This window comes from Rhyacophila brunnea, unplaced genomic scaffold, assembly GCF_057557595.1.
Source record: "Rhyacophila brunnea isolate RB1 unplaced genomic scaffold, BYU_Rbru_1.0 scaffold_9, whole genome shotgun sequence".
NCBI classification, from domain to species: domain Eukaryota; kingdom Metazoa; phylum Arthropoda; class Insecta; order Trichoptera; family Rhyacophilidae; genus Rhyacophila; species Rhyacophila brunnea.
The window spans coordinates 43,802,123-43,827,842 of NW_028233361.1; the positions used below are offsets into that span (position 1 = coordinate 43,802,123).

At 33.9% G+C, this 25,720-nt stretch overlaps 1 protein-coding gene across 1 annotated transcript; it reads right to left on the bottom strand.

Moving 5' to 3' along the window:
- Nucleotides 1-1,348: 1,348 nt before the first annotated feature.
- LOC147063700 (N-acetylneuraminate (7)9-O-acetyltransferase) lies at nt 1,349-25,589 on the bottom strand. The gene is made up of 7 exons (XM_085959835.1): nt 25,441-25,589; nt 25,236-25,332; nt 22,008-22,111; nt 8,061-8,223; nt 7,015-7,276; nt 5,660-5,889; nt 1,349-3,584 (listed from the first exon to the last, which is right to left on the bottom strand). Exons 1-7 carry the CDS (start codon nt 25,574-25,576, stop codon nt 2,183-2,185), a joined length of 2,394 nt encoding a protein of 797 aa, XP_085815961.1. The 5' UTR covers nt 25,577-25,589; the 3' UTR covers nt 1,349-2,182.
- Nucleotides 25,590-25,720: the final 131 nt, after the last annotated feature.

Consider the following 25,720-nt stretch of genomic DNA (forward strand, 5'->3'; position numbering starts at 1 on the left):
TGGAGTTAGCCAGTTTGAAGATTAAGCAGTCGGTATGAGAATTTGGTGAACTCAATACAATGCATTTGCCATAAATAGTTCAAACTAATTTACTCCATACACAAGTAACAAAAGTGGGAAACTAACAACATTTGAAATAGTATAAAATTATTTGTCTGTAATCATAACTAATTTTTGTATGAAAATAACTAGAGACATTTTGGAAAAATAAAAAAGACTCGAAAGTTTCTATACAAAATAATGTTAATAAATTATATATTCGAACAAAGGGGGTCGCCCACTTAATGAAGTCACACCCTACATTGTAGAAAATCGCGAGACAAAACCACAAAACATAAACACTTTTTTCTGAGGAAATTGATCATTTACAACGAATTTGTTTTATCATGAATTGCCACAGTTAATAATATGGTAAATAAATAAATATTGAAAATTGTGTGACGTCATTTGTGAACGATCCCTAAGTTGAATATCCCAGCACAACTTGACGGGCTTTACTATTTATTGTAGGTATATTATAACACATTGGTTAGGTACTGTGTAAGTGTGTATTATAATTCTTTTCGTTAGTTATCTTCACCACTGCAAGAAGATAACTAATACGTTATGTACAAAAAAGTTGAAGGTAAACCTTCTATTATGCAAAAAAGGGTTTTATATTATTATTAATATTATGAAAGTGACATTGAAAACATGTTACGCATTGCAGATTTATTTATAGCAAGCTTCACACTTGTGCTCTGCGATTTATTTGCCAGAGCCGCACTGACATAAACACGCCTTAGTGTTACAAGTATCATAAATATCACTATATAAATAAGTAACAAAAGCAAAATGTTAACAATTTTCTATTTGCAGCAATGCATGCAACGCAGAGAATATTATTTTATTCTACAGTTACCAATTCAATAATACTAAAAACGTTCTTGAATCGCTATCAAAGTGCTGTAATATAAAAGTTTGTGTAACTCCCTTTACTGTAGTGATTCAATCTCTTTGGGCTTAGCAATCTATCTTCGAAAATTTGTTCAAACTGCTCATTCGTGATGGCACACCATATTATGCATTTGACTAGTAAATTAAATTCTGTACTAGGTTGTTTCATTCTAATCCAATTGAAAATGTCCGCTAGAACGAAACCGGTCTTCTTTATAATAATAGGTATATTCTAAAAACAAGTATGACAAATAAAATATAACTAAAACGGGTCTGGGAGAACTGGACGCCAGGACAATTGGGCACCGCACTGTTGAATGAAATAAATAGACGTTCATTTACGATTTTATACATAAAGTAGACGAGGTATGTATCGACATACTAATTAGTAGTTTTAATTCATTTTGCTTTTAACATAATGTTTTTTATTGTGGATTGAGAATAATCATGCCTTGAGGCTTTATATAAAAATATAAGAACTCTCTTCTCGTTCTCATATGCACAATTAAATCATTATTTACGAGTGCATATTTAAATATATATTTTAAAAATATCTATAATTCACGAACGTTTATTTATTTTCTAATTTCATTCGATTGCATGGCGCCCAATTGTCCCGGCACCGAATCGTCCTATACCCAAATAAAACATATTGAAGTGTTCGTTATTGCTAATATTATAATAGTTATTATGCGGGTCTATCACTACTTACAAATGAAAGACAATATTAAGTCTTGTTACATGTGATCTCATTGAAAAGCTGCGTTTTTTTTCAAATACAAAAAGTTTCATTAAATACAAAAATGCATCATCGTATAACAAGGGCGGCCGCAAACGTTTGAGACTGAATAACTATATACGAGTTATCGCACAGGTTTAGAATTTTTTCGAGATCCATAAATACATTTTTACATGTATAACTTTACAAAAATTAAACTACACAAAACACACAAGCACTCCTTAAAACTAATGTGAAAAATAACCATGCAGTTCAGTTGTGCAGGTACTTATCACACGATCACTTCTATAATTTCCTGACTCTGAATTTTATCTCTTGACAGAATACATGCTGATAAAAGCGGTTACCGCGGTTTAATTTTCCCATCCTATATTTCTGAAGAGCCAAGCCAAGCCAAGCGTGTGACCCGCGAGTCGTAGTTTACCGACCTCCGCCCTATAGCAACAAGTTTTGCAAACATTACAGTAATATCCTCACTGCATTTGGCAATAAATAAACTATGCGTTATTAAAACATCCCATCGTGTATGCCTATCGGTATAAGTATTGCAATAAACACGGCAAAGTTGCGTAAACATTTTCGTAAATCACTCGGGACTGCCACGGGCAGGAGAACGCAAGTGAGTCGCCTTACTTCGTGAGCCGCGCAAACAAATATGAAAGACGTGAGCATAAGATTCAGATTCGGAGCGTTCGGTAAGAGAACTAACACCCCGTGAGTATCAGCCGCCAGCCAGATGTGATGCTGGCAGACAAACAACTCGAGAGATATGTCTCCGAACCATGCGAGAAAACTTGAATAACGCGACCGTAATGCCCCGGATACGTTTCTTAACACGATGTAACTAACTATAGGGACGGCACCGATATAACTGTGGACTTCATCGCATTCTTGTAATCCTCCGCAAATGAACGGCAAAGCTAACCATCCGCCTAATACTCCAAGAGCAAACAGAGCAGCGCCGATGGCAAGTCTCGGTGATAATAAATTACCGTGTGAGCTGTCGTCTAATAAGCCGTGTCTCTGTGCCAGTAAAAAGCATGCAGCGAATACGGCACCGCACGTCATCGAGTATCTATCCTGCTTCCAATGGATCCACCATTGCTGTATATCATCATCTGTCGTAACGAATAATGCTTTCCACGGACGTGTCACGAATACTTTCTCAAAGAACACTTCCGACATGTAAAGGACAGTAATTATAACGAAGAGTCCTATGAATTTTAAGACTAGATAAAAGTATTGATAAGGATGACTTTCACTGCTGTGTGCGGTCACATGTGGAGGTAACGCCAGTACAGCGTAGAGCAAAACAACCCAAAAAGACACCAATGGAACGAAATGGTAAAATTGGTATGGACGATTCATAGTAAGACACAGAACAACCGTCATGAAATTGAGTCGAAATAAAACGTTGAACAAGCGTACGATTCCTGTATTACCGGTATGCCATGCGTAACAAAAATGGCCATAGCCTGTTAGAAATAAATATGCACTGCTCAAAGATCTCATCAGCATGTGTATCGGTAGAAGTCGAACAGCTCCTGTCACCTGCGCTGCGAGAACTAAAAGCTGCATCCATCCTCGCCACTCTACGGTTTGATCGCGGTGTAGAACCCTCGGGCTTCTAGCGTCTTCCGTGAAGAATAGTCCCAAGACCAGGACGTAGCCGACGGGAAGCCAGAAGCTCCATTCGGAGTAGTATTTATTTTCTTTCATGAAGAAATTGGTGCGGTCGCAGAGGTAGAAGTAGCAGACTATCAGGCCGAGTGTCGACAGGGCGGTGAAGACTTGGTAGCTGTCGGTTGTGGCGGGTACAGTTGGGTTCGTGGCGACGGGGATGTAGTCACGTCCGCGGCGAGCGGTCTCTACCCAGCGGTACAAGGTTAGTACGATTGCGATGATCATACTGGAAGAAACGGAGGTAAACATTCAGTATAATTTATATTGTAATGTACTAATTCGAGTGTCCATGCATGTGTTAAATAAATAATATACATTATGTATACACATATAATGTATCTCATAAAGTTTGTTAGGGCTTTTTATACATTAAATTTAATACAATTGCTTAAAAAATAATCAATTCAATCAGAAAAAATAAGCAGTGTTATTATTTAGACCGCCATCTTGGTATTTCATAGGGTTCTAATTACCAAATGTCTAGTTTTACCTCGAATTATTATTCAGCCCAAGCGGCTCAATATCTTAAAAATGACCATTAAGGGGGATGCTTATACTATCAGAGGCGAAAAGAGGCACCTAACGGAAAAATACGAAGCTTGCAATTTGAGTTTTTTTTTGATAATTTACAATTTCAACTGTAGTAATTAATAAATATGTATCTGAAAACACTAAAAAGATTTTTTATTTTTTTTTAAATTTAAAGATAAACTGGCAATTGTAAAAAAATGTGAATTCGTTGCAGGGTCAAATCTTATTATTACATTATATTTTATGGCCATATTTATTATTAAAATTTAGTTTATTAAGTTTTAGATTTTATGTGGTGTAGATTTTTGACTAATTCATCGTTTTAATATTTTTTATATATATTTTAAAAAACATCGATTTTAAAAAAAATATAAATATGTATAACTGGAAATCCTTTTTATTTATATCAAATTTTATTTTAGGCATGGTCACAATATTGAAGCTCGAGTTGATATAAATAAAAAGGATTTCAAGTTATAGACATTTATATTTTTATAAAAATCGATGTTTTTTAAAATATATATAAAAAATATTAAAACGATGAATTAGTCAAAAATCTACACCACATAAAATCTAAAACTTAATAAACTAAATTTTAATGATAATTATGACCATAAAATATAATGCAATAATAAGATTTGACCCTGCAACGAATTCACATTTTATTACATTTTTTTACAATTGTAAGTTTATCTTTAAGTTTAAAAAAAAATAAAAAATCTTTTTAATGTTTTCGGATACATATTTATTAAATAATACAGTTGAAATTGTAAATTATCAAAAAAAAATCTCAAATTGCAAGCTTCGTATATTTCCGCTAGGTTCTCTGCTGGCATGCGTCTTCCCCTTAAGATATGCCTATTCATCATTCTGTAGTACATGCTTTTACACAAAAATGGACAATTGTTTAGCTATGCCGATCGATAATTGTAGAAAATGACGATTTTACTAGAAGTTTATAGTGCGGTGATTTTTCGTTGTCTTTTGCAATTAAGTTTTATAACCACACCATTGTTACAACACGTCTTGTAAATATCAGGTATTGAGCCATATTAATAACATTACTACTGTCCGACAAGAAGATCTAACCTAACTAATCTAACCGGAAGTCGCTGGAGTCAAAGTGCGGTTAAAAACAGGAGGGGCTTATTAGTTCACAGTTTTAACACGTTGAAAAGAAGATCTTGTTCGACAGTAATAATAAAATCATCTATCTCTATTATCCAAATATATATTTTTTTAATTTTTATCAGACTATCCGTTATAACTAAAAAATTACAGGACTAATGTTGATGAAACTCGCACAGATTATGGACCACATTGTAAGTGCTAATTTAGTTTCATCTCAATATTTCAAAAACTTCCAAAGTTACAAGATAAAACCTCTCAAAAATAATACACTAACAATTCATCCGTAGATAAAGTGGTCAGATAGCAGCGATGGAATGGTGGATTAAAGTGCGACGCCCACATTCCACTGCTTTTGATCACGAGTGGTTTACATGAACGTGCTACCGACGTGCATATCTAAAGGAACCCGCTGGATATTCATAGAAATGGAACAGCTGGGTAGAAAGGCTTGCGGCTAAATCCAATCATTGATTTCATTCATTTGAAAAATAATAATAGATTGTTAAATGTCGTTCAAATCGAATCTGTGTATTTATCATTTTGTATATCGGTTACTTTTTCTTTCCGTATTTCACAAGAACAAAAGCACTAGTGTCTCATATGTCAGTCTAATATATAAGCTATGACAAAAATATGTACCAGACGAGAAATATGGAATAGGTGACAACTTGAAGAGTGGTGTAGGCTTCTGCAGAGGAGCAACAGGTGCCATCGTTGAAGTTCATATGGTCGTTGCAGTACATGTTCAGCAAGATCTGCGTGTCGTGCTTGAGGGCCGTGTCACTAAGGCTTATACCGTCCGGTGATAGGGAGCCTGCCACTACCAAACGCGACGACTCCCACAACTTTGCGCTCGAGTGGGTCAACATCTATAGATAAACATAATGATAGCATTATAAATAAAAACATTGAAATGACATAAATAAACCCTATCTTCAGGATTCATAAAATAACATCCGCCTAAACTCTCCTCATACAAGTGGAGTATCTGAAACAAAAGGTTATCAAAGCGTGTATAATGCTGATTGCTCCATTTCGGGCATTGGATGAATGATAATTTTTTATCTATATATAGAAGAAAACTTTTATTGTAGACAGAAATAAAAAAATTATCGATTTATGTTTTGATTATTGTGTTAGTACATATTAACATATGGCAGTAAAAAGAGATTTAGGTTTCGTGAATGATAGATAAAAACAGCAGTAATATTAAAACACTTCAAAAAATCTACATGTCTGAGAATGAAGAGTAAGCCGGCTCGCACATCTAAACTCGTCTCGTCTGCAACATATCGAATACGTCGATGTGACATATCTAGTTGTTATTCACAAAACACACGTTACCAAATGGAGCTCCGCACATTGGTAGAATGCAACATTTTAATTTGAAAACAACATCTGATGTCGCTAGCAACAAATTTCACGCGACTCGCATCGCCGTCAGTTCTGCAGTTACGCATGCACAAACTGCTACGAGTGGGCTATTTTAATTCAAACATCACCGGTCGCCGTATCTCCTATAAAATGACAGACGAGCGCACCAATTTACGACTTGGTCCAAGAGATTTGAAATATATATGTGCATATATGTTTATACAAGAATAGAGCAGTTCAGAAGATTTCTGTACTCAATACAATATATAATAATCGCTGTTATGTTAATGGTTAATGTTTCATTTTTTTGACGACTTTGACGTTTCGAGAGGTTGCTAGACTCATTATGTGCACGGCCAGCTATGCAACATGAATGCAACATTGCAAGGTTTGGTTTATGGCTGTGTTGCAGATGAGGCGAGTTTACATGTGCGAGCCGGCTCAAACAAACATTTGTCACTTCTGTTGTGTGTGCTTGCTATATTCATTTTTTGAGCCTCACTTTCTTTATATGAAAGAAGGATTTTCGTCAAAATCTTTGTTGATGTTGATAGGCAATTAATTTTATTTAGAAAAATATGAAAAGTAAATGATTTGAATGTTTGGATTCAACAACTTACTTCTACAGCAACTCTATTGTACATATCAATCTGTTGTTCAGTGATTGGTTTGTTCTCTGGGCTAAGCTTCTCCGTGTCGACAGGCTCCTGAAGGGTCCACAAAATGTTGGTCTTGCGCGCCGCCAAGTTATCTATAGGTTGCACGAGGCGTGTCAGGTTGGTTCGGTATTCCTCCAGAGCCTTAACAGAAGCATTCTGCTCTCTGATTATCGTAGTACCGCATCCCACTATTATCGTACTGGGTGGACTGCCACTGTTTTTCCTGAAGAATATACAAATATATGTAAGTGAAATTGTTGGTTACAAAACCTGTTTAAGGGGGATGGTGCTAATAATGAATTCTTTGAGCCAATCGGCTATTATGACATGATTCCCATGATGGTTGATTATATCCAATTTAGGCTTGACTGAAGTAATAATTGGTCTAGATATCCTAATATTTACATGCCATCCAGGGTCTTGGCTCAAAAAATGTGAAAACGTAATAGCGCGTGGTGTATGGAAAACATATCGTCGCTGTAGGATTGGTTTGTCGAATAGACCAAATGTTCAGGAGACGAAAAACAAATTTCATAATCCTATATTTAAATATATGGAGATATTTAAATTGTTATTTTTACAGCATATGAATGATGTATTCATTACCATTACAAAGTAATTTACAGAAAAGGATGGTTCTAGTCCATTTAGATACAAAAAAACATTCTGCATTAAAAGGTTGATTTTGACAAAAACGGATATTCGACAAACCAATCCTATAGCGACGATATGATAATAAATAGGAAATCAAGAATAATTGTGGGTGAAATTGACTTTGAATACCATTTAGTGGCCGTTGTTAATACCCGTCTGGCAAATGATGTAATTCCATAAAAATTGTAACATTATTAATTTCATAGATGATAACATCTATAGCGCATAGATTTGTATAGGAAACTATAATATTTTTTGTCTCTCCTGTAAAGTAATGTTTTTGGAGTAACACAATTTTCTAGTTTCAACGATGAATTATATGGTATAATTTAATGGCCATTAGACAAACTTACCACGTTATGAACTGATCAACCATCGTCTTAGATATATATGGACTCCAGATGAACTCCACCGAAACTCGCAGCTTTATGTCAAAGTATGTCAGATTGGAGTGACCTTTCATGCTCTGAAGGGTAGCATCCGTCACGTCTGCATCCTCTTTGTCTTTTATGTGAGCTGCAAGACGAAGTCATTTATACCAGTTGCTCCCCAAAATGACTACTATATTGCCCCCTTGAATTATATTAAAATACTACATAATAAAGTAATTATTAAATTATTATTTAATGTTTAGAATATTAACTATTAATGAGTTATTATTCAATTTATATTGTACAGGTTTCATACGTTTACCACCATTGTAGGTAGGTATGTGAATTAAAAATTATTTCAGTAATTTATGAAAAACGGTAAATTTTAAATAACAGTACTTCTAACTGCTGAAGGCGAAGATGACATGAACTCAAAGAATTTGCACTCCTAGATAGAAGGTATCATATACGCATTTCAGAGATTTTTAAGGCAGTTCGATTTTCGAATCAAACGGTAGTAAGTGTGGTTGTTGTATTGGTAACAAACGTTTTCTTCTTCTATTGGCAGCGCCGAAAATAAAATGGCGGCTCGCGTTCTGGTTTGACATTTGTTGCTTTGTTTACATGACCAACCTACTCTCTAACAAGAAGATTTAGGCAAAAACCGGAAGGCGCTGTTGTCGACTAAATGGGAGGAGCTTGGTAGTTCACAGTTTTAACACGTAGCCAACAAGATGTTGTTCGAGTATACTTACACATTTCTCAGTGTTTTACGTGATTATTCATCTTAAAAACAATGGACAACGTATTGCTTTTGACTGCCTACATAAAATTGACATGGGAGTATCTTTCTAGAGGTATTTATATCGGATATTTCTCAAATTTGGTCAATTCAATTGGTAGATAATTCGGTAGCGCACATATCGAAGTGACGATGTAAAAATAACAATAAAATGTCGCTTAAATGACCCGTTAGTGCGTTTTCCAAAATCTTTCTCAAAAAAATTCTCAAAATAAAGATTATAAATTCAAATGTCTGGTTTGATACGGAGATAAGTGATATATTAAATTGTAGGCAATATCTGCACATTTATAATCATGTATCGATGGCTTAATTTCATAGTACGATAAGTCAAAAATTTCAATTTGTGGGTTATGTTAGCCATTGTATTCATATATAGCTCCTTTAGTTCCACAAAATTACAACTTCAAAAAATTACTAATTGTCCTCGTAGGGCCTATGTTTTTGTCACTTTTCTACGTTCAGTGTAGGTGAGTCAAAACTTTGATAAGCCATCACTCAAAACTACCAATTCCTAGTTGTATCATGGACCTGAGCCATCAGTATGTAATCAACTAATTGGGTGAATCTGAAACTATAGAGAAATGTCGTAGCAGAACTGTGAACTTCTCTTCAAATAAACCTGTGATGCAAAGTCATTTGTAGCTATATTAATCAGTAGACCAGAGGTCTTTTTTTGCTTCAATTTTAAACATTTAGGCTCCATTTCCATAGAAGGTTTTGTTATGTTCAAAATGAACATAACTAACTTTCATACCACTGGCAACCTCGACGATTATCTATGGTCACGTCGATGGAGCGTACGCGATTAAAACAGATGTCGCTGATGGAATGGATGGATGGATGTGCGAACGCAGCAACATGGCTTTTTGATTCTGACTGTCGTCTAGTATAGTCGTGCTCCGCTCGAGTTTTACCCAACATTTATAATGGACGTCACTTAACGGAGCACGATTGCAGCCGCAGTGCTTGAAGCCTCTGATCGTTCCAGTTTGGTATTTTAAATATATTATTTGATTCACTACTCTTCCAATGTTTCTTTTCAAACTTAGCTGCTTGCATTTATTTTAGTATTTCCAAATTTCAATATCGAGCCGCTTAATAACCTTTTAATGTATTTCTAAACTCTTGCTTTGACGATAATATAGTTTCTGTCAAGTATATAAATTGCTCTTTTATTTATTGTTCCCACTTTATTCCACACTGTTAAATAATTATAATCTTTCACGGTCTCAAGATCGTGTGGCGTCCAGGACTTTATTATGTACCTCTTTAACCATGGATTGCACGTGCCTTCAGCCGTGTAATCCCTTCTTGTTTTCTAATTAAATTTTACAGTTGTCAGTTGCGAGGTTGCGGAAGTAATTATTGTTCGGCTTGAAGAAGATCAGGTAACTCATGGCCCTTCCTTTTGTTTCTCTTGTGTCTCATGCTCTCTTTGCTATTTAACTATACTAGTATCTATATACTATACTCTATCCCAGTTAGAAACTTCCTTTTATTTTGTGGTTGTGACGACAAAGATCACAATCACAAAATACTAATATATCAGTTTACTTCAACATCATTGTGTTAATTACTGTTTTACTTATTTGTCATTCAACTTTCTTCTATGCATAGCGTTATTAACTAGCTAGTTTTGAATATTACCAATATTCTATGCATAAAGCCCTAACACATGTCGTAGTCCGATTAAAGTGTGCAATTTGTTGCAAAATATCAGAGGAAAATTTTATCGAGGAAAATGATGACATAATATTAATTCTCCCGCTTACAATTGTGATCTAGATAATAAACGGTGAACAAACAAAGGAGAGGCTGATTAGAGCAAAGTATTTTTAATGAAGCTTTGTACAAACAACATTGATAACGTAACTCGCTTGAATCACTACAATATAACGCGATAGGGAAATTGGCTTGACAATATTAATTTGCAGACTAATAATTTCTGTTACAAATTAAACAACAGATACCGAATGTTCCACATTCCACACAGATTTAATTTTTCAGGATCACTTAAAAAGGCACACTGATTACTAAAATTGATATATTTTTTCCGACCATGTCCGATCCTGATAGGATCATATGGGCCTCCACAGAGTGGAGGTTTGTATTGACAGATTTTGTTTTTTACGAGAAATGAATGTCAGCCACTTGCTCAACCTATTAGGTCCATACCCTGACACACACAAATTGAAAAACAATATGTGTACTTGCCAGACCCAGGATTCGAACCTGGGAACTACGGCTTTATAGTCCAACGCTTATGCCGCGCGGCCACCGTGGGCATATAACTCATGTATTATTCATTCAATTCAAATAAATCTTTTAAATATTTATAGGTTTTGAATTTTTCTATTAAGTATTTACATTTTAAGTAAACTTTGTGTATAAGTGGAATGAAAAAAACATGTCAAATATAGTTTTTTGGGTTTTTTTAGCCTTTTTTTTATACAAAATAACATAGATAAAAAGTCCGTGATAGAATTAATAATAAAAGGAAGATATACTAAAACTGGAGCTAAATATAACACTTTTCAAGATATTTAGAAGATGGTGGGCCATTTTATGTTTTTTACTGTCTCAAACACCTCATACCTAGCGAACTGATCATTATTTTGACAAATTTTAATAAAAATAGATTTTATAAATCAAATAATTCTATAAAATTATATTATACTGTATATAACTAACATCATAAAATGATAGCTACATATATTATTAAGTAATTTCAACTTAAAAAAAATCAAAATATGATTTTTTTTTTTTGATTTTCATCACGTCCTGCATCCTGTAACACCGGCGCCAAATTGCCGCCGATAGGGCGCGATGGGTTAAACATTTCAGTTGATTATTGTGGAGATACCCATTATCGAAAATATATAATTGTTAATAATTAATAATAAAGTCAGTTTGAGTAATTGAGAACACGGTTAATTAAACAAAAAAACTTTATTGGATATACCACTATGTTTATAATAAAATATGGGGTAACAAATTTAACGCTGTTTTTCTGCATAACATAAAATAATCGTAGAACTCTGATTTTGATGGTAACATTCTTTACACTAAGTTTTTAATCAGTCACTTGAAGGTCTTCATTAGGAGATCCATTTTCAACATTTATTGGGATAAATTCCAATATATTTTTTAACCAATCAGCACTTTGTTGGTTTCACAAAATGCGAACAAAACAAAAGGTTTCTTTGCACCGTTGGATTTTATTTCCTATTTCCCAAAACATGGAAAACAAACTATTTTGTTCAACGGCTGAAAATATTGTATTGCACAATTTTTGAGAGCACTTACCCACATACACCGTTTTCTGTAACAAGTTTCATAACTTTGACCACTATTCCTTCTTGACGTAATAATTAGTTTCATAAATGACACGCTTTTTTGAACAAATAGATTCAGATTTCATATACTCTGAAGTGACAAATTTATCAAATAACAAATGGAAATGACGCGACCGTCCGCATTCATGAATTGTGTGTATGTCGTGTACAGCATAGATATTATGGTATACGGGTAAACAGCGTACCCCGCGTGGTCAGTTTGGACTGTCTGCTGCCACCTATTGTTAGAATATCAAAGTAATATTTGGTTTGTGCATGCATAGGTGTAAGCCGCGTAATTTAAACTGATTTACCGAAAAACAGCATTATCGTTTTCCGTATATGGGCTCAATTAACCCATCACTTTTCTATAAATAAATAAGTCTATGAACAAATCACAAGGGAATACAATGATACAATACTGTCAACAGACCGCCAGACAACGTAAAACTTAATAAAATCAGCCAAATTACATGTACGTTATGATTTGAACCAGCAAGTCTTAAAATAATTTGAGGTTTATGGTTGTTCCAAAGACTTTAATTGATAGAAACGTACCCATATTCATTGATGTGATAAATTTTAATTTGATTGGCACAATCAATGACATTATTAACCCTTAGCGATAGTGCCCACAGAATCACGCGCGCGCTGTGCGCGCTCATTTTTGCAATTTTGGCCGATGAGTCACGAAAAATACAATAGAGTCTACTCAGCGTATGACAACAATAACGCCTCGCCCGCTTTATATTTCAACGCATACACAGTTAAGCGCGGCGTCCTTTGACGTCATAGCACGACAATAAAATGAAAAGACTATATATTCAAATACGTCAAAGCCCATTGGATGTGATAAGCGAGATGGGCGCGACGGACTTGATTTTACTCGCTTGTCGAAGCGTCGTCAACAGGCGCGCGCCGTCGGTCGGTTATACAGCATTTATTCCAGGCAGTGCGCGTACATAGCTCATAGTGAATACTCAACAGTAATATTTTTCATAGGTGCAATTGTGCAAAGTGTGCCAATTATTATACAGTTATTATATAATTAATTTAACAATAAAATGGATGATATTGCATTCAACGTCAGGTTTGTTGAATTAGGGAACAACAAAGATGCATTTATGACCATAGTCGATCAGACTATAGCAACAGAGACGTACAGGATGCAGCATGGAGGGAAATTTCCAGGACAGTAAATGAAACAGGTATTTTTAATGTTCATGTATTATTTTATTATAAGCGATAATTGTTTTGAAACGGTATCGGTGCAATTTGGCAAAAGTATTTACAAAGACGATTTCTTAAATTTGTCGGTACATTATTTGTTCTAAATTCCCTGTTAATATACGGTTATGTACCGAGGGCACTGAAGTGATTCCATCACGAATTCGTATAAAGTTATGCAATACGCACATTGCTTGCACCATGGTGTCTACTTTATTCGGATCACAGCAAATAGGCGTATGCAGTATTCTGAATTTTGAAACTAACATTTCAAATGCACACTCTACGGATTTACGTCCTCTTGATAATCTATAATTAAATATCCTCCTTTCGTTCGTTAGAACATTTCTGGGAAACGGTCTCATCAAATTAGTTTTCAAAGGGAAAGCTTCATCGCCCACGAAATAATACGGGAAACCGGTTGTAGTTTGTTCCCCAATAAGAGCTGATCTCTCCGGTAGGTCCAAACATCCTCTTTGCAAGGCTTTCCCGAAATTACTCTCTTGTAATACACGCCCATCACTGTTGCGCCCATACTCTCCCACGTCAATTGTCAAGAATAAACCGTCGGCATCCACAACACCTAACAAAACGATGGAGAAATAACCTTTGTAATTGTAATAAGTTGAACCAGATTTCGGCGGTGATTTTATTCGTATATGTTTTCCATCGATACTGCCGATACAATTAGGCGAATTCCATAAATCGTGATAGCGTGCAGCTACTTCTAACCACTTTTCTTTTGTCGGTACTGGCATATATTCTGGTTGTAGAATTTCCCAAATTATTTTAGACGTGGCATGTATTATTTTACGAACAGTCGTTTGTCCCTTAAGAAAATAAAAGGAAATTGACTTGAAGGAGCAACCCGTGGCAAAATATCTAAAACAAAAAGAAAACACTAACTTTAGTTAATATTGTATATATTTATTTTATTTTAGTGAATGACTGCAAGGAGAGGTGGAGGAACATTAGAGGAAGATATATAAGATATATTAAGAGGATTCCGCCATCAGGTTCTGCTGCAAAGCCAGTGAAACCATATTACTTGGCAGAGAGTTTAAAATTTATTGATAGATTTATGAAATCTAGGACCACAACAGGCAATATTCCTCGCTCACTAACTACATCAACATCAACAACGGAGAGTTTCGTTGATTTAGAAAATGAGCACGACAATGATCCTGATATGCAAGAGACAAGTCGTGAGTCAGCCGGACCATCGGATCCTGTATTGAATCTAAACGAAAGAAAGAGAAAGAAAACATTGCAAGATGTAAATGCGTCTGCATTTAATTATTTCGAAACGAAAAAAAAAACAACTGGAGATTAACTCTGAAAAAACAGTCGATCCAGACATGGCATTTTTTATCAGCATCCTACCAGATGTCAAAAACATGTCAAATGACGAAAGAAGGATTTTTAGAATTGGTGTTTTGAATTTGGCTGAGCAAGTGTTGAAAGGAAAAGAAAATCAGCACTTGCCATCATATTCTCATACAGAATATGCTACCGATTATACCATTAACAATCGGAAGTATTAAATGGCAATACTTTATATAGGTGTACCTACCTACAGGTATAAGTTTCTTTGTAATTAAATGCTAACATAATTTTAAATATAGGAAACATTAACGGTGACATGCTCTAAATATGTTTATATGTTTTCATAGACTTATATATTGATATACCATAGATAAATAATATTTTAAACTTATGTTTTGTAAAATTTTAAGCAGTCGTATTTCGTTTATTAAAATACTTATGTGATTGTACATTTTCAAAGTATGTACCTACCAATTATCATTTTATTCACCGATTTAGTAAAAATATATTATGAAAATAATTTCTTAGCTATTTGTAATTGACTCGTAAACCTTGACCTATTTTGAACACGTCCCCGAGAAAATAATTGTTTTTATCTTACCTTATAGTAATGAGAAGTCGTTCTTCGGGACTGACAGGAACTCTCTAGTTAGTACGCTGCTTTGTAATTTTCTCTCTTGTTTTTTCTAGCAATACGTTAAAAGTATCTTGTGACATTCTATAAAAGTTTTGAAATAGTTCTGGATACAAATTCAGCTCTTTAAATACATTAAATGTAGCATTTTTCTTGTTTTCACTCCGCCAAGGATGAACCCAATATCTTCTTCGCCTTTGCAAATTGAGTAAATTCACCATCGACAACGTGTCGTCACTGTCTGAGGATGACATCGTGACTAAATTAAAATGTAATGAATTTTACAGTGTTGCCATATTTTTGTCACCGATTTGGGCGTACAATATCCCTTTTATATCGTACTTACATATACGCACACACACCAAAATTATAGTAGGTACAAATACTATAAGTATAGTACTGTTGGTCCGTCTGGATTAAAATTGCGCTGGCCGTCCGCTCTGCCAAAACAATTGAACGTGTGTTTTAAATACATGAATTATTATTACTATTATTAGTTTCGCTTCGCAAAGGATAATCCAATATCTTCAAGGTCTTTGCAATTATTTACTTACTACTAGTACAATGGCATCATTGTGAAAATGAATTAGCCGACAAACATGTTAATAAATTTTATTGTTTCGCAATGAAACACGAGGCGACGGTAATCGGCGCGCGCCACACATTGATAAAAGAGGTAGCGGGTAGGAGGCGTGTGATTATGGTTTTATATGTACGCTTGTCGCACCTAGTGAGCCTCGCTCGACGCGGTCTATGGGCGTTAATGGACGAAGCACTCAGTACAGTAGCTAGCAAGTAAATTCAAACGTACAATTTGCACGTGCATAGGTAGATGTCACGCAATATCCTTTATGCGATATCAGGCATCGGGAATTTACAGCAATATCACCTTTATTGTAATGGCGTTAGAACAGTGTTTCTAGTATCAATGTTTGTTTGAGCGAACCCGTTCTAACCGAACGATTCGGCAGACCCGACAAAGAGCATCGAGAATTTATAGCAATATCACCTTTATTGTAATGGCGTTAGAACAGATTATGCCATTCGGCAGACCCGCCAAAAAGTGAGTGTCATTTTTTTTCCAGATGCTTCGTCCATATTAATGTCATTGGGCACAATATACCTAAAACTTTAGTATATCGACTAAATAATCAAGAATGTTGAGCAATATGTATCGGCACTATTGTGCAATCACGGACAGTTCTCAAAATATATTGCGCAATATGGTCAGGTCTATAAATAATATTCACAATATTGCTGTATTTCTGTGCAAGATTGGAATCTGATAGCAAACGATCGACACAAGTTATTGGAACCTTAAATCATTTCATTAATTTGTGCGGTGCCCAGACGTGTCGTACAGTGGACCTGGTGTCCAGTCTATACCCCAATCAGATACAGCAATGATTGAAGGAAAATATACAATGATTAGCTCTATAGTCTGTACGGATATTTCAGCGCAGTTCAATCAACCAAGATCGAGAGACGGTACTGGCTATAGTCAAATAAGCTTTATTATTACAAAATTTGATATTGTTTTACATTTACATTTTTAGTGTCACCACCCAAAGCTGACAAATGCATTTGTTTTTTTCCAAACGTAAAGTTTCGCATGGAGATAACCAGACTGAACTAGTTTGGATGCTTTATAATTACACCATAACAATGTCCAATTAGCCTCAATGTGGTTTCTGATAATATGTGTCAGTTGCAACTTCAAATTGTTATCGTGCATGCCATAATACTCTATTTCTTTCTTACCTAAGCTTAACATTAGACGGCAATTGTAATGCAATTTGCAAATATAAGATAAGATTAGAATTTAAAACGTTGCATACAGTTTAAGGTGATTCCCAATCACAAGTTTGTCAGAATTTGTAAAAGCTTGTGAATAATGTGAGGGTATTAGTTGCAATCAGTAACCTTCACTTTTTTTACATTTGTCAGGAATTTTGTTCTTTATGAGCTAGTCACCTGCATCACGCATATAGTCTCGATATTTATTTGGCTTCATTCATTCTTCTATTAAAAAAAATGGAAATGATATATTTGATATTTTAGATTTTTCTAGTGTGATAAAATATTTTTTTAATTGAGAAATATACAATATAAATTGAATATAGTTTTACATGCCCAGAATTCACATTTTCCTACTTGTTGTGTGTAGTTTTAGTACATTTAATAAACAGTTTTAAATTTTTATTTCCCGCAATTATTTACGTTAGAAATACACCAAAATTCAATTAAAATTTTAAATTAAGTAAACATTGAATTAAGTAAATAGACATAATATGGCAATCATTGAAGGGAATACATATTGAGGTTCAGACGCATGTGAGCATATCATTTTATAGACACGTCTGCAGAGTCCAAGGCCAAGTTTACAAAACGCAATTGATTAGTTTAAGTCAGGGTGGTCAGATGGTATTGTGACATTCCAGGTTTTGGCTCAAATATTACAGTCGTTTGTCACTAACATACTTCGTTCATATTGTTTACATCATTTATAAGTTTTGTGTTGCATACTAGTATTGATGACGTACAAAACGAAACCGTTACATCACTATATAATATTGAAAGAGTTGATTTCTTAATATTCAATAAGTATATTCCCCACCCCATTTTTACCCCTTCAAAAACGTAAAATCGAGGTCTCACTGTGATTATAAATACTTTAAATAATTTTATGGTTGTGTTATCAGTTGTTCAACAGAATAAATGCACACAACACAAAAACTGTGGAATATATTTTTTTAAATTACAACACTAATTTATAAGCCGCCATTAATAGATGTCATACATCATTAATTATTCACATTTTCATCTAACGAATATACAATAATGTCAATACTGCAATGCTGTCGCAATACTGCCACACGACGACATTCAAAATGGAAAAATTTCATCAAAATCAAGACGTAGAGTTAAAATGTGTGTTTTTTTTTATCCCTGTTACATGCAATTATTTTGTTAGCATGTCAAGTGTTTCCTGAGTTTTAAGAAAACGTTTCAGAAGGTTGGGAATTACTAATATATACGCAACTGCTTCAACACACAAACTGAATAAGTAACTTCTAATCAATATATTGTTAATAAAATACAAAATATTTTATAAAATTTATCTATCACACATGTTTAATTTTTATTTTGATTAAAATATAGAACATGTTCCGCTTACTAAGCCTTATCAAGTATACGTATGAAAATTTTACTTTTAATTATTGTCAATGTTATGAGGTGTGAGGTAGAAAAAAAGCTATATGGTGTGAGAAAGAGATAGTTGATTAAATGCCCATGTTACAATTTGAGGAGAGGGAGTAGGAAATTTTAAGGGGAACTCTTATTTATACTTTTAACCCTTAGACTGCGTATGGCATGTAAACATGCCATAGACTTTATCTCGTATTTTTGACCAAACTAGAAGAGACACTTGTGGATTATATGCTTTAAAAATTAGTTCAAACCTTTAGGTAGACATATCAGGCAACAGATCATAAAAATGTCAAGTAAAACACAAGGAAATATATTTTTGAAAAGAACACTCGTTATTCAGTTGTTTGAATCGCGCGCCATTGCGAAGACGGGTGTACTAGATGCGTCACCAGGGTTATCAAAACAAAACATTGGTCATGCATCGAAAAGTGTGCATCGATAACATTTTTATTTACCTTTTAATTAATTATTATGATTACGTTAGTGTTATGTATTTTTTCTTAGTGATTTGTGATCTCGAAAGAAACATATTGAAGATTTGTTTTTAGTATTTTTTGTCATTATAAATTTATGTGAAATAATTATTTCACCCGCCAAAATGTCACTACCACATAATATTATCGAAGAAATAATGCTGGAAAATATTTTATCGATGCACAGCTCTCCAGTTGTTTGGCTTTGTTCATTGTTCCATGTTTGATATTTACATTATTATAATGGGTAATAATTTATATTTTTTATGTGCCACGAAACTGTGTTAGCTCTGTTCACATGCCTGGCGATTATTCGACAGGCCCTTTGTACAATTAAAAAGCCGATGGCGCCTCATAAATTATATTATAATAGTATTTTAGCAGTGCGGTAATTATTTTTAGTGTTTTATTCTCCAAAACATCCTAATGAATAAGTGGATGACAACATTATTTTATGGTGACGAAAATAAATATAGGTTCAGAATTTGAAACGGTAATAAAATTTGAGTTTACGACTTACTAAATGCGATAAGCGATAACCCACTGATTATTCCACAAGTGATTTAGTAATAATATATCTGTCATAGACCGTAACCAACTACACGGCAGCATGTATTCAACACAGCCCTGTGTATAACAAATACAAACGCGTCGAATTGCTCGGTAGTATGTGTAGAAACCATGTATGTGAAGACTGGACGGCCGCCATTTTGAACGCGCGGTCAAAGCTTGGATAATTTTTAGCGTCTTCACTTTCTTCGATTTATTTTAGTGAGAATGAAACGAATATAGTTTATTTCTTGGTGCATTTGGAATAACTGATATATAGTTCATCTAGTAATCTATTTTTTAATTTTGGAATCGATCTGTTTTAGCTGTAGTGACCGTTTTAACAGATCAGTTGACTGAAAATAAATTCCCGCGAAAATGGCTCGCAGCGAAAGGGTTAATATTATAAAAATGACAACAAAATCACATTAATTAAAAATGTAAATAAACTTAACTTTCCATTAAAAATCCTAAATCCCTTCACTCAATAGAAACTTGGAAATATAATCTCCGTTTTGAATACATTATAGTATATTTCACCGTCCTGGAACCAGACTAGTATGTGAAGAGGTATCTAATTAATTGGGTCGAAAAATTTTCAACCGCATTGAACCAAATCATAAAACAATGGATACAAGGGGTCTGCGACTTTACACATGATTCAACGTATTCAACACGGTGCATATAGAATTAATCCTATGTGATAAAAAGATGGAAAAAGCTATGATTTAACCATAATAAAATATATTATAAAAAATATGATTATCCAATTTTAATTTATGATTAGGATCTACAAAAAATGTTAAAACATAATAATTATATATCATTTACGATTATTTTTTAACAGTTTTTTTCGATTATCTCAAAATATGACTCAAACCATATAGGAGGTATTTAAAATACAGAAACGATAATATGTTGAACCAGCCTTTACTTGCTTGAAATTCCAAGTCAGAATCTTCTTTTAATTGAGTTTTCCAATCTACTAACAGCCGTATTCATACAGTCACTAATCGCACTCAACGCAGTTAGTGTTTTATCGGCCGAATAAGAAAACTATAAAAAATGCATACGTCACGAAGATGCCTACAGGAATGCGCACCGAACTTAAAATGGCGGCGATCTGCGCGAGCTGTCATTGTCACTTTTATGTCTAAAATGAGTTCATCACAGCAAACGTTTAGTAGGTTTAGTTCGTCTTGATTGAAGTTAACTGCCCGTCGTCATTAGGCTATAGATGGATTCATGATGGTAAAAAATGCTAAAATTGTAAAAATGTATACAGATATGGAGGATCGATGGAAATGTCAATATTGTCATTGAGCCCGCGAAGCTGTATTGCCATATTATGGAAATGTTTACTGGGTATACTTTATCCTTTTGTGCATTAAGAAGTATAAAATAAATATGATATTATAACAAATAAATTATTTAAAGTTCATGATAATTATTCATTTATAATTATTAAATTTATATGGTACCGTTTGCACATTTTTACACCTATTCACAATTTCAAAATTTTAAATTAATTATCGGGGAATCAAAATTTAAAAGTTGGTAACATTAGTCACGGCATGACGCGTATTATGTTAGCGACGTGACGTCACTATTCAACGGACTCTATTTAGGTTTATGCATGCAAATTTGCAGTAAATAGCTTGAATGCAGTTTGCTGTTATATGCATATGTCAGTAAGAGCCTTAGCTTGAATAATTGAAAAATTCAAAGGGACATCTTTTTGATGTTTATCACCAGTTTCATGATGGCAAAGATCTATCCATTTCATCCATCACTATGCTGTGTCTTTTAGAACCAATCATTGAAATTATATTTCCATCGTAGATCGGTTTAAGTAGAAAGAACGGCCGATTAAAGCAAAAGATTCACTACTTTCAGAACGCCTAATTATTTCCATCTTTGTCACGATCCTATGAAGAGTACATAATTTCTTTTTGTCAGTATTGATACTGCAGTTTCTTCGTTTCTCACTTATGTTTATAAATTTATATGGGTGAAATATTTAGGAGAGTGGAGGAGAGGGGAGCGAATGCATAGAAGCGTAATTTTTGCATTATCGACAAAAATCTCAATTTTAAGAAATCTACGAAATAGCGAATTGTACCGAAGTCGAGGACCCTGGTAGTGCATTTGGCCTCTACAGTAAGATGTTTCATTGACAGATTTTTATTATATTGAACGGTTATTACTTATTTATTTGCCCAACAGATTATTCCTTGTACTGATCAAACACACACAAAAATAATGTAATTTTTGTCTGATGCAGAATTCGAGCCGGCATCCATAGTTTCATAAATGAGTACTTTACCTCTACTTCATACCGTAGGAAAAGGGTACATGTATACTTACAGATGAACGAATAATACAACTGGCGTATCCGGTCGTCTCCGATAAAAGCAAAGTGATTGTATCTCCCCCAAAAGGCCAAGTATCGAAAGCAGTGCCTCGTATCCCTGTAACGTCATCGACAACAAATGAAATAAATTACTAATATTAATGCTATCGACCGAAGGTACCTGATGGAATTTGAATTTAAATTCTAATGGATTAATTCGTTTTTTGCGACCCGGGTTTCGCCTTTCGGCATCTTCAGGCGCTGTCTACACTCACCAATGGTAAACATACACTGACAATCAACACTCTTAACTCTAGCTTATATAATAAATCAATACAATAAAGTAGGTAAAAACTCCATTACCTAATAATAATAATAAATTCAATTAAGTAAGTACTTTATATTTTATTTAAATTATAAAAAGGTATTTTTATATGAATATTTTTGGGTTTTGGAACGAATCATGAGTTTCCATTATTTCTTGTGGGGAAATTCGCTTTGATATACAAGTGCTTTGGGTACAAGTCGGTTTACGGGAACCGCGCCAATTTTCATAGCCGATTTTGGCAAAATTCTTGAATTCAAGAATAAAAACCTAACCTTACCGAACCTAACAAATAATTCAGTATATCGGCTACCTATTTTCAAATTTTGTTTACCGCTGGCTTCCCTTAAACTGGAAGAACCGTACTTTGGATTACATGTATGTGGAACGAATTATGTACGCAATCCAAGATCCGTATTGGGTAATTTCTGATCTATGTGGGCTTTGAACCCAGCATTTTATATATGTGTTACGCCCAGTGGCGACCGGTGAGTTATTTTACTGGGAGTTCACTTTTTTCACCTTTTGACTGCCGTAAAAAGGCATTTGCCTTCATCAAAACTTCACCAAAAAATCAAAAAAAAAAACTATTGGTTTTTTTTAATTTAGTACATTTAAAAGAAATAATAAATAACTCACTATTTATTATTTGTTGTACCTCTAAAAACAGTTTTTCTTGAAAAAAATGGATTTTAAACTTTAACACAAACTATTTTGTTTTGACCGAATTATTAGTAGTACCGAAATATCTCGTATCTGGCAGTGACCGGGATTTATTGTTCATTTGTATGAGAAATCCATTCTTCTGTTTTTCATCGACACAAATTTTTCAATTACGCGTTTGTTGAAGTCAGGAATCTCTTGTATCATTCTTTTTTCGATACTGAGCATACATAATGCGTTCAATCTTGATTGCGCGATGGTGTTTCCACTAAAACACTTGATCCGTTTGAGTGTGAAAAAACATCTTTCGCTTTCCACTGATGTCATCGGAATAGTAAAAATTAAATTTAATAGTAAAACCGTTTCCGTAAATGTGTCAATGAGATTTTTTTCGATTAAAATGTTTTATAATGCTGAGGCGCCATCAGCATTATAAAAATTATCCAAGCTGTAAATAACAGACAATTCATTTTTGAGTTTATTTTTATCTCAAAAGTCAGACGTATTACAGAGCTAGTTTGAAGAGATATCATAATTGATAAACATTGTGAATTTAGTTATCAAACTGAAAAAAACTTGAAGTTTATTTTTAAATTGTACTTCGCCTAAATTTGAGAAATGTTGTCAACATGTGCAGAAATTTAAATGCGTACTGTGAAAAGAATTTATTTTTATAATAATATTGAATAAAAATTGTCATACAATAATTGTACGTGTGATACGGGCTGTATTGTTTTAAAACCGATGAATCTGCGTTCGGGCCGAGAGCGACTTGAACTGTCGCTCCCGAGCACGTAGAAAAAATATTTACGTATTGCTGTTCCACGCGCCAGACGACGCTCTTTCGCATTGCAAAGAAATCGAAATTAGATTACTGGGCGCTTTGGTCGAGCGATGGCGAATATCCCTCACATCAACATATAATATTATTATTTAAAATAGCCGGTTAAAAACACATATTAGAATTTGTTTTTGTATATGAATTAATGACTACGGTAATATATCAGAACACTTTTAATTAATCAAATATAAATTAAATACTCATTTAAAAAAAGTCTTTTCGCATAAATTGAGTGGGTGGGTGTGCACCGCTCCAACGCTCTCAAGGGAGAATCGCCACTGGTTACGCCGAATGTCCGAAATTGAATATTACATGAAATGGGCAAAATTTTGCCTAAATCATGAAAAATGGAAGCCCGTTGCCTTATTCATGAATTAGACAAAATATCTGAAGAGTGCGTGAATTCGGCAGTAATTTTTCTGCCTACTTCATGTATTGGACAAATTAGATAGTAGCGCTACGGTGGTATTTTTTGCAACTAAACTAATGTATCAAATGCTCATGCATTGGTCAAAATGTACATATATTATCTATGGTCAAAATAGATGATCGCGCTCCGGTGGTATTTTTTGCAACTAATCAAACTAAACAAATGTGTCAAATGTCATTGATTATAATATAAAAATATACCAATCCTACAATGACGTTCATATCTATTTACTATGCGCAAAAAAAATCTAGAACTATAATATTATGATAACGGAAGAATTTTATTGAAAAGTATTTTCGCGATTTGATTCGTGGTTGGGTATCAAACTTGCAATGGTCGATTGAATGTTTGTGATAGTTTGTTGAAACTTGATAGCTAACCTCAAAATGGACATTCAGTTGAATAATTTAATTCAGAATTACAAAACCTAACCTAACCTAACCTAATAATAATAATATTATATTATGTCCAATTATAACTAATAAAACCATCCGTATTAAATTTACTTTTTCTTCTGTCATGTTGACAGTCAAGAATTCCATACCCTGGCGAATTCATGTACTCAGCAGAAAATTTACCTAATTCATGAATAAGGCGACAGGCTTGACTATTACATGAATTAGCTAAAATTTTGCCCATTTTATGTAATAGTTAATTTCGCACATTCAGTGTAACATATTATGTATCAAAAATTTTATTTCACTACTTTCATATAGGATATGAAGCATTAGCAGTTTTAGTAGATAATCTGTTTGTTTTACTATTTTATTATCTAAGTACTAGGATCATATCTATTTGGATGTAGCTTTTCAGTATAGAAAAATAGGTACATATATATGGGGCTACTCTAATGAATGAAACTTTCCAAATATACAACTCTATTCACACATGGAAGAGCATATAAATCGATCGTAATTTGTGTTACGATATATAATTTATTGAGAAAAATATAAAATAAGCATAATCGGTGTCAGAATAATTACGTTTGTGTATAGCGGTGTAGCATGCACCCATAAGGCTGCCATTCGTGATTTCCCTTATATCTCCCTGCCGACAACAGCCAAGTGCACGAATCCGGTCCTGAAACATGCAAACCGAAATAATAACACCCAAAAACAGAATCAATTGGCAACTGTCACGCGAAACCGGCAAATGTCATTCGCGTATCTAGCGTAATATACACTTTACCATATCTGAGGTGTAAAATTCCGTGATACGCAATAAAGCCCAAAACCAATATTAAGGCAGTCTTTTTCGAATTTGTAGCGTTTAATTGGTCAATAAACTTTTCAGTGGTAGAACGTTTTGACACTTCAACGACCATTTTTTACTTTAAGAATTTAATATTGCCATCATTGATTCAACGTAAAATATAACAATATAATATAAAATAAATTACACAGGGGATACTCAGTTTTATTAGTTAATACACATAACTATTAACAATCAAACTTTAGATTTACATAAA